At 45.6% G+C, this 10934-nt stretch overlaps 1 protein-coding gene across 1 annotated transcript; it reads left to right on the forward strand.

Annotated features, from left to right (window-relative positions):
• Window positions 1–4887: 4887 nt before the first annotated feature.
• On the forward strand, window positions 4888–10715 carry CHRNA10 (cholinergic receptor, nicotinic, alpha 10 (neuronal)). The gene is made up of 5 exons (XM_006870381.1): window positions 4888–4960; window positions 7330–7475; window positions 7826–7980; window positions 8860–9392; window positions 10258–10715. The coding sequence occupies exons 1-5, from the start codon at window positions 4888–4890 to the stop codon at window positions 10713–10715; spliced, it is 1365 nt and encodes a 454-aa protein (XP_006870443.1).
• Window positions 10716–10934: the final 219 nt, after the last annotated feature.

The raw sequence follows: 10934 nt of genomic DNA on the forward strand, positions 1-10934 counted from the left end.
CTTTCTTAAAGTAGCAGAGCTGATATGTCCAAAAATCAAACCCAGATTCTTATTGTTTTGTTGTTGTTAAGTGTCATCAAGTCAGTTCTAACTCATAGTGACCCTGTATAAAGTTTCCAAGGAGTGGCTGGTGAGTTTGAACCACCGACCTTGTGGTCACTCTGATTCAGAACTGAATCAAAGCAGTTCAAACTGCCCTTGAGGTCAAGTGCTTATCATACAGCACATCAGCGCCACACCAAGAGTGGCTGAATTACAATGCCAGCTGAATTCCCAATGTTGAATGGTGTCTGATGTTAAAGTAAGGTCACTGATTGTGAAAAAATGGAATTCTGAGACTTGGGAAGGGTACATAAATGCAGATAATCAGGAAGCTCCCAACAAAACCAGCCCTCTAGCCTGTGGTGATAAAATTATCCAAGGTTTGCCTGATGAATCATTGTCTGAGATGTTACCTGGAGCAGCACCCTCGGAATTTTCCTGGGCACCACCCTGAGGCAGATGCCTTACAAGATGCTGCTGAATGTTGTTTTTCTCAATGTTAGCCATAATTTGTTATGATCTATATAGTCAAAAGTTTTTCCTTAATCAATAAAAAACAGGCAAACATCTTTCTGGTATTCTCTGCTTTCATCCAAGATCCATCTGATGTCAATAATGATATCCCTCATCCAACATCCTCATCTGAATCTGACTGGAACTTCTGGCAGTTCCCTGTCAATGTACTATTGCAGCTCTTTTTTATTTATCTTTAGCAAAATTTTACTTACCTGTGATATTAGTGATATTGTCCAATGATTTCCACATTCTGTTGAATCACCTCTCTTTGGTATGGGCACAAATATGGAACTCTTCCAATCAGTTGGCCAAGGAGCTGTCTTGCAAATTTCTGGGCATAGATGAGTGAGTGCCTCCAGTGCTATCTCTGTTGAAAGATTTCAGTTTGTATTCTATCAATTCCCAGAGCCTTGTTCTTTACCAATGGCTTCAGTGAAGCTTGGATTCTGCCTTCAGTACCATTGATTCTTGGCCATATGCTACCTCTTGAAATGGTTGAACATTGACCATTTCTTTTTGGTACACTGACTCTACGTATTCCTTCTATATTCTTTTGATGCTTTCTGCATCATTTAATATTCTGCCCAAAGAATCCTTCAATATTTCAAATCAAGGCTTGAATTATTTCTTCATATCCCTCAGCTTGAGAAATGCTAAACGTGCTCTTCCCTTTTGGTTTTCTAACTCCAGATCTCTGCACATTTCATTGTAATATTTGACTCTGTCTTCTCGAGCTGCTCTTTTGAGATTTCCTGTTCAGCTCTCATACTTCCTCATTTCTTCCATTTGCTTTAGCATCTCTACATGGGAGAGCAAGTTTCATAGTCTCTTCTGACATCCATTTTGGTCTTTTCTTTCTTTCTTCCCTTCTTAATGACCTTCTGTAGGATACTCTTTTTTTTTTTTTTTAAGATTTTATTATGAATTAAGTGATAGATTACATTGTGGAAAATCAGTTTTGCATTCAATCAATCGCATTTTGTTTCACTGCAATGATTACAATCTCCTCCATGCACCATGGGTTAATAGTAATTGCCTTTATTCCTTTTTTTTTTTTTGATGTACACAAACACACGCAGGAATACATAATCATTTAAACAGCCAAAGGGTACATTTTTGCAAGACAGCACACAGTTTTTCTCGTTCCATGAGTCTAGAGTCCTCAGTTGCTCTATTTCTCTGGTGTCACTGATTCTCTGGTTAGGACCCCCACTCCTGCTCTTCCCTCGATGGTCCTATGTTCCTGGAATGCAAGATTAACTAATCCCCCATTTGTTACAAAACTTCTTCCTTTGCAGTTGTGACAGTCGCAATTAGTCATGATAACAATTACTCACTATTGAATCATAAGAAACTTATCCCTTCTTATAGTCCAGGAATGGAATGTGGGACCCTATCTAGAGACTTTATAATTGTCTTTATTTAGAAGTTATGTATGATTTAAGAAGATATGTACAGATGCCAAGTTGATAGTGCCAAGATACCAAGGTTCTGTGTCAACTTGACCAGGCCAGGATTCTCAGCAATTTGGCAGTACAAATGTAGTAATCCTTCATGATGAGATCTAATATAATGTAATCAACTCCATGATGAGACTTATATGAACAGCCAATCAACTGAAAGAACATATTCTAAGGGGTGTGGTCTGCTTCCAATACATTGGAAACTTGGACAAAGCTTGTCTGCTTTCTGCTGGGTCTGGATCTTGCATCTAGCTCTTCACTGAGACTTGAGCCAGAGGTCTGCTCTATTGCCTACCATCCTGGGAGTCGTCAGCAACCTGCTATCTTATCTACCTGCCACTTGACCTGCCCTTGGTTCATCAGACCCACAGACTTACCCACCTCTAGAACTGTGTGAGCCATTTCCTTGATATAAATTTCTCTTTATAAGCTTCACTGGTTTTGCTTCTCTCGAGAACCCAGACTAAGACAGATCAGTGATGTCACCTGGCCTTTGGTCATTAGTGTTTAATGTATCAAATCTATTATTGAAATAGTCTCTAAATTCAGATAGGGTATACTCAAAATCAGAGCATGGTGTGGAAATAAAAGATAAGCACTGGACTGCTAACTTCAAGGTAGGCAGTCAAACCAGCCGTTCCTTGGAAACCCTATATAGGGTAACTATGAGTTATACTCAAAGTCTACTTTGGCTCCTAATTTGAACTTGAATATAAGCAATTGATGGTTTGTTCAATAGTTGGCTTTTGGCCTTGTTCTGACTGATGATTAATTGTACTTCTCTATCATCTCTTTCTACACATCTAGTCCATTTGTTCCTGTGTATTTCATGTGGTGGATAGTCAATATTTATGTTCTTGAAAAACGTATTTCCAATTAATGAGCTGTTGGGCTACAAATTATATCATGCACTATTCTGCATTGTTTCTATCACCAACATCATATTTTCTGAGTACTGATTCTTCTTTGCTTGCAATTTTTGCATCCCTATCATCAGTAATTATCAATGCATATGTTTGATCAATTTCAGACTGCAGAAGTTGGCAAAAATCTTCAATTTCTTCATCTTGTCATTAGTGGTTGGTATGTAAATTTGATTAATAGTTGTATTAACTGGTCTTCTTGTGTTTGTGTTACTTGCCATTGAGTCAGTTCCAGCTCTATTATAATGACCAACGTATAACAGAGTGAAACCCTGCCCAGTCCTGCGTCATCCTCACGATCATTTCTAGGTTTGAGCCCATTGTTGCAGCCACTGTGCCAACACATCTCATTGAGGGTCTTTCTCTTTTTCACTGACCCTCTACTTTACTATGCACGATGTCTTTCTCCAGGGACCGAAGCTTCCTCCAGATAACTTGTCCAGAATATGTGAAGCGAAGTCTCACCATCCTTGCTTCTAAGGAGTATTCTGGTTGTACTTCTTCCCACAAAGATTTATTCATTTTCCTAGTAGGCATACGGGTATTATCCTATCACTGACAGAACTGTACTTCAGGATAGGTCTTAAAATGTTCTATTTAGCAATGAATGTGACTCTTCTTCAATTTGTCATTCCAAGCATATTAAAAATGGCTAATACAGCTTATTGATGCCTATGATATCTAATGCCTCTCATCTGTCAGTTTGTTGTGACTTGCATGTTGCTGTGATACGAGAAAGTATACCACTAGTAATTCAAATACCCGTGGTGGGCAGGTTTCAGCAGAGCTTCTAGACTAAGACAGACTAGGAAGTAAAATCTCAACATCTACTTCTAAAAAAACTGGCCAGTGTAAACCTTATGCCTAGCAGTATTTGAGTGTGGAGAAAAGACAGAGGCTCCCACTGGAATGGCTGCAAAGACTTTGAGAAGAGGATGTGAGCTGCATCTCTTAATTAGTCTGTGACTCAACACTACTCCCACCAGAAAGGGAGCGCTTGCCTGGCACAAAGCTCCTGACCTGGACAGATGTGTTCAATTTCTGTGGTCTAAAGGAGACCTGGTGTGGTGCTATGGGTTAATGCACCAGACTGCAAAGCCGTCTGAACTGCAAGGAGGCAGTTCAAGCTTAGCAGCTGCTCCTTGGAAACCCTATACAGGGTCGCTGTGGATTGGAACCGACTCGATGGCACTTCACAACAACAAAGAGAGTCTCCAGAAGTCAGATAATGGTAGCAAAGCTGAGAGGGTAGTTATCAACTCATTGCCTTGATCCCTCACCCCCTTAGAATGTCCCTCAGATCCTGACCTCTGTGTCCCTGGATTCTCCAACCACCCTGGCTGGGTGCTGCCTTTCACATGTTGAATAATTCAGGTCCTGGTAGCCTGAGATGCAGCTTCAGTTTCTCTGTTCCCATGGGCACAGAGTATTTCCAGCCCTGTAATTAAGCTAATGACAAGGCCTAAGAAGGAGGGGCCTCAGAACCCTCAGCAGGTTCACCCAGAGCTCAGGTGTGGAGAATGGATAGGGGATACCAGGGAAGCTAAAATAGCAGTAGAACAAAGTGAGAGAAAGAGTAGAAAGAGAGAAAGATCAGAGTCCAGGAAGCAGGGAGAGAGATCAAGAAAGAGTTACAGGGGAAAAGACAAAAGGAAATCAATAGAAAGGCTAAGAGGTAAAGAGAGTGGGTAGCATAGAAAAGAACAGAAGCGAAAAGAGTCCAACAGAGGCCCAGACGAGAAAAAGAAACAGCCAAGGAGCAGTTTCTGAAATCCAAGGACAGGTACAAACAAGGATCAGATAACTGAAAGGTTCCCTGTGGAAAGCTGGGCCCAGCAAGGATCTCAGTCTTGCTTCTGCTTTCCAGAAGGGCCTATTACCCTAGGTCTAGTCAGGACGCTTTGTATACAGAGACCTGCCCACCTCTTGCTGCTGCTGTGGCCATGGGGCACCGGAACCACCACAACCTCAACTTCCTCTGTTCTAGCCTGGGCCTTCTCCTCCTGCTCCTGCCAGGTATGAAACTAGCTCAGTGCACCAGTCCTGGCTTCTCCCAGCATTGTCCTCCCCAGATCTCTCCCCACATAGTCTTTCTCTTCAGTAACTGTACTAGGAACAAACTGCCTATGTGAGAAGCTTAGAGGAGGGGCGCTGAAGAGGGTAAAAGAAGAGTTGTTTGGCTTGGGTGGGAGCAGCAAGAGGGGTGGGGGTGGGGGAGCGTACAGAGGTAGGACTGGAAAGATCGGAGAGACCAGATAATAAAGAATGCCAACCAGAGTTTAGGCTTTATCCTGGAGGTTTTAAGTAAGTCAGATTTGTATATTTTAAAAAATTATTTTCTTATGATTGAGTGAAAGTTTACAAAGCAAATTGGTTTTCCATTTAACAATTCATACACATTTTGTTTTGTGACATTGATTTGCCATCCCCACAATATAGCAACACTCTTCCCACTTCCTCCCTGAGTTTGTTTCTGTGCACCCTTCTTTTTTTATCCCTTCTGGCCTTCTGTACTTTATCCCTGGGCAATAGCTGCCTTTTGCTCTTGTTTGGTTGATTGTTCTAAGGACTACATACATACATCCCTGGTGTTACTATTCACCTTATAGGCCCATTTATCATTTAAGCTAAATGTTGAGCCACTGGGGTAAGTTCAGTTCAGGGCTTGAAGGGTGTCTAAGGGCTCTAGTTCAGGCATTTCCACCAGTCTCTCTGAGCAGTTAAGCCTGGTCTTTTTTATTGAGTTTTGTTTTATATTTCCCCCCAACTCTATCTAAGACCCCCTATTGTGATCCTTTTTGGAACAGTGGTAGCCAGACACCATCTAAATCTTCTGATCTCAAGGTCATGGAGGCTAGGGTTCACATGGTCCATTAGTTTGTTAAGAGTTTTCATACATCTTTGATTTTCTCCTCTTCTTTGGGATAGAATATTAGTTGGACCATAGAGGGTCACTCACAGACTTTTAAGACCCTAGTTGCTACTCACCAAAGTAGAATGTGGAGTATGTGGACTTGTGAACTGTGTTGTGCCAACTGACCTTGGTGTCCCCTGAGACTATGGTCCTGAGCCCCCAGGCCCAGTGTGACTCATCCCCTCAAGGCATCTGGCTATAGTTAAGAAGTTTTCACAACTTTGTACCCTGTATGCTCTGTTATATTCATGGATATATTTGCAACACATATGCAGAAATATTTAGAAATATTCTCAGTCAAACCTATGTATGAATATGAACGGACTTCAGAAAGTTTGTGGAAAAAAATCTATTATCTTTGTACATTCAATTTTTCCATGAACTTTTTGAAGACACCTTCAGATGTTCATGGGTATAAAGATTTACAGATTTAGAGGCTGCACCTATTAAAGGAGTCTCTGGGTGGTGCAAATATTTGGCTGTTAACCCAAAGGCTGGCAGTTCAAACTCACTCAGAGTCTTGATGGAAGAAAGACCTGGTTATCTACGTCTGAAATATCAGCCATTGAAAATATCAGCCATCTACTCTGACACAGGGGTTGCTTTGTCACAAGAGCCTTGGGAAGTGGGTGTTCTCTGAAGGAGGGAATGGTCCCAGTATCATGCTTTGAAGAAGTCAACTGAAGCTCAGAAACCAACCAAACTGTGCCAATGAAATGGAAACAGGTCTGAAAGACTGAAGAGACAGAGCAATGAGTGAGGTTCAGAATACCTGGGTGAAAGTTTGGACTCTCGTGGTGTATTTGAGTCCCTCTATCATTTTTGGCGGAGTCCTGGTGTGGCACTGTGGGTTAAGGCACTAGTCTGCAAAGTCAGTTTGAACCTCAAGGTCAGTGGTTCAAGCTTAACAGTTGCTCCTCAGAAACCCTATACAAGGTCACTATGAGCTAGAACTGACTCGACGGCACTTAACAACACCAGCATTTGTGGCAAAGCCCCTGGGTGGTACAAATAGTCACGAGCTTGGTTGCTAACTGAAAGGTTGGAGGTTAAAGTCTACCCAGAGGCACCTTGGAAGAAAGGTCTAAATACTTCTGAAAACTCAGTTATGGAACAGAGTTAGTTCTACTCTGACACACATGGAGTCACTATAAGCTTGAATTAGACTCAACAAAAATTGGTTAGCATTTGTGGCAAAGCAGACAGAAGAATTTGGTTCTCTGAAAGGGTAGAGTCAGGTAGAACCCTCTAGTCAGTCATGTTCCAAGAGATGGGATGGGAAAGCAAACCAACTTGTCCTATGGTCTTTATCCCATTCATACCTGGAGCTGGCCATGGAGGGAGCAGAGCCACAGACAGCAGGAGAATGAAGTAGGGGACAGGGCCCAATTGTATGGAGGTGAAGTTCAGTATGAGTAGAGGTCCCTGGACTTGGGTCTGGAGCAGACAACCCTTCTTATTGATCCCCTAGGGTGCTTGGGAGCTGAGGGCAGGCTGGCTCATAAGCTGTTCCGTGACCTCTTTGCCAACTACACAAGTGCCCTGCGACCTGTGGCAGACACAGACCAGACTCTGAATGTGACCCTGGAGGTGACATTGTCCCAGATCATTGACATGGTGTGTTGTGGTGGGGGTACAACTGTGGAATATGCCTGTAACACTGTCAAGGAATGAGGGGGTGTAAACCTTAATATTAATAACTACTAGCTGTTGGTTGCTTTATAGTATACCTAACAGTTTACACACTTGATTACTCTGAACCTCTGCTAGGCAGAGATCATGAGCCCATATCACTACTGATGAAACTGAGGCCTGGAGAAGTCACAGCAATGTTAGGTGTGGGTGGGAATTGGAGTTTGGGCAAGCAGAGTTCTGGAAGTGAGTGTGCTTGCACACGCAGGGGGTGGGGTGGGGGTGTATGCATACACATGTGTCTACATCGGTACCTACTCCCTGTTTCCCTCTAGGATGAGAGGAACCAAGTGCTGACCCTGTACCTGTGGATCCGACAGGAGTGGACAGATGCCTACCTGCAATGGAACCCGGATGCCTATGGTGGTCTGGATGTCATCCACATCCCCAGCAGCCTTGTGTGGCTACCAGATATCGTGCTCTATAACAAGTACAGCTCCCCTCCCCCATCTCTCCCTACAGTTGCCTTTGGCTCTGAGGATATGGCCCTATCCCCCCACCACTAAAAGTTGCTATGCTTCACTGGAAACTGTCCATGCCCACCAGGACCCTTCTGTTTTTAGAGGACTCACAGCCCCCATCCCCCCACAACGTTCCCACTTTAGAGTATCCCAGGCCAACACAAGGTAAATGTCTCCTGGGAACCCAGGACTAGTTCTGTATCTTGTGAAGAAAGGCCTGTGATACAAATACCTCTTTAAGGCACCTCCACCTTTCCAGGCCAGATTTAAGTCTCTGGACTCCTCTAGGGACATTCCTAGGGCTCGTAAACCCTCTAATGTTTCCCCGTATGGCGCCTAGCCTAAGGGGGCTCTGTGTCCCCCATCCAACACATGGTTCTGCATATTTTCTTCTAGGCCCCATCATGAGCTTTGCAGATAACCCCCAAGCGTACTCACTGTGCTTCCCTTTACCACCTCTGGGTTTTCACGCTGCGCTGGGCTGGGCCTGGTTGGCGGGTGCTGTGGGCTAAGGCACTGGACTGCAGAGTTGCTTTGAACCACAATGTCGGCAGTTCACGCTCACCAGTCGCTCCTCAGAAACCCTATACGGGGTCACTGTGGCTCGGAACCGACTCCTCGATGACACTTGACAACAACAACTGGGCCAGATCTATGTCCCTTCAAGACCCATTGCTCTATTTTTCCTGGGTCCTTCTAGCTGTTCAAAAGCAGAATCTCTTTTTGGCGCCCTCTACCTCGCAGCCAGGGCCATCTTTCTGGCCTTAGAGCTCTGGGACCCCTCCATTAGCGCGGGAGCTGTTCCACATCTGGACAGCCTCAGTGAGTCCTGCCTCACCTGTCCGCAGGGCAGATGCGCAACCGCAGGCTTCGGCCAGCACAAACGTGGTCCTGAGACACGATGGCGCCGTGCGCTGGGACGCCCCAGCCATCACGCGCAGTTCCTGCCGTGTGGATGTGTCTGCCTTCCCGTTCGATGCACAGCGGTGTGGCCTGACTTTCGGTTCTTGGACACACGGCGGGCACCAGCTGGACGTGAGGCCACGTGGCACTGCAGCGAGCCTGGCTGACTTCGTGGACAATGTAGAGTGGCGCGTGCTGGGCATGCCGGCGCGCCGGCGCGTCCTCACCTACGGCTGTTGCTCCGAACCTTACCCGGATGTGACCTTCACGCTACTGCTGCGCCGACGCGCCGCTGCCTACGTCTGCAACTTGCTGCTTCCCTGTGTGCTCATCTCGCTTTTGGCTCCGCTTGCTTTCCACCTGCCCGCTGACTCGGGTGAGAAGGTGTCTCTCGGTGTCACCGTGCTGCTGGCACTCACCGTCTTCCAGTTGCTGCTGGCCGAGAGCATGCCACCAGCTGAGAGTGTACCTCTGATCGGTGAGTGGGTGAGGGTGTGGGTATGTGTTTCCAGGGAGAGCCCCTTCCATCCCGAGGACCCCACCTAACTCTGGCTGACGCGCATGGGACTTCACCAGTGCTGGGTCTGGGCCAGTGGAATCCTGGAGGAGAGAGGAAAGAGAGTGGCATCTGCTTGGGGCATGCCCTCTTTGTGAGATGAGAAGAAAGGAGGCCCCTTCCAGGGAGAACACTGCTTGTCCGCAGGTGCGGGAAGGAGTAGGTCTTTACTCAAGGACTTGATGGAGAGGAAAAAGTATCATAGGCATAGGTAAAATGTATTGAGTGTTCACTGTACGCCATTCTCCTAAGCACTTGACATTTATTAATTCAAGTAAACATCACCACAAACCTACAAGGTAGTTTTTATTGTTATCCCTGCTGTAAAGATCAGTAACTTACACAAGATTGTGCCATAGTATTGGAAAATGCTACTTTCATAGGTTGAGTGAGTATGAATGTAGCCTTCAGCAGCTAGGGGAACAATTGGGGAACAGGTAGCTTCTGAGAACTTACAAGAATGAGGGTTGGGGACACCTTGACCCTTATTGCTTCCATCATTGGGTGTTGAGCTGCCTGAAAGTTTAACGTGTAGGTTTATTCCTGTGTTTGTCTTGGCGGTGGTGGTGGTTATGTGCCGTGGTTTCCAAGGCTGTAAATCTTTACAGGAGCAGAAAGCCTCATCTTTCTCCCATGGAACAGCTGGTAGTTTTGAACTGCCGACTTTGAGATTAGCAGCCCGATTCGTAACCACTACGCTACTAGAGCTCCTTGTGTTTGCCTTAGCAGCTGGGAAACTCATATCTGAGTTCTTGTTGCAAGCCCTGGCTTGCTCTTTTTCTTACAGGGAAGTACTATATGGCTACAATGACCATGGTCACATTCTCAACGGCACTCACCATCCTCATCATGAACCTGCATTACTGTGGTCCCAGTGCCCGCCCAGTTCCAGCCTGGGCTCGGACCCTCCTGCTGAGACGCTTGGCACAGGGCCTGTGTGTGAGGGAACGGGGGGAACCCTGTGGACAATTCAGGTCACCTGAGTCACCCCCTGGTCCCCAGTCTCCCGAGGGAGGGGCTGGCCCACTAGCAGGCCCTTGCCATGAGTTCCGATGTCTGTGCCACCAAGAAGCCCTACTGCGTCATGTAGCCACCATTGCCAACGCCTTCCGTAGCTACCGGGCTACCCAGCGCTGCCATGAAGACTGGAAACGCTTGGCCCGTGTGATGGACCGTTTCTTCCTGGGCATCTTCTTCTCCATGGCCTTGGTCATGAGCCTCCTGGTATTGGTACAGGCCCTGTAAGGAGCCAAGATGGGAACCACTGGTCCCATCTAGCCTAGATCCATTCCGTTAGCCTACTTCCTAAAAAAAAAAAAAAAAAAAGGAACAAGATCAAAATACACTCTTGGAGGGATAGAACTGAACTATCATAGTGAGTGTTGGAGCTTTTAGTGGGGAGAGTGCAGTTTATTAAATAACAATCAGAGAGTTGCTTCATTTTGGTCTCTTTTCTAACTTCCC

Source organism: Chrysochloris asiatica, unplaced genomic scaffold, assembly GCF_000296735.1.
Source record: "Chrysochloris asiatica unplaced genomic scaffold, ChrAsi1.0 scaffold00140, whole genome shotgun sequence".
In the NCBI taxonomy this organism is placed as follows: Eukaryota; Metazoa; Chordata; class Mammalia; order Afrosoricida; family Chrysochloridae; genus Chrysochloris; species Chrysochloris asiatica.

Coding starts and splice junctions, on each gene's coding strand:
- CHRNA10 (XM_006870381.1), top strand. CDS start 4,888: ATGGGGCACCGGAACCACCACAACCTCAACTTCCTCTGTTCTAGCCTG. Junction 4,961..7,329: donor TCTCCTCCTGCTCCTGCCAG/GTATGAAACTAG, acceptor TTGATCCCCTAG/GGTGCTTGGGAGCTGAGGGC. Junction 7,476..7,825: donor TGTCCCAGATCATTGACATG/GTGTGTTGTGGT, acceptor GTTTCCCTCTAG/GATGAGAGGAACCAAGTGCT.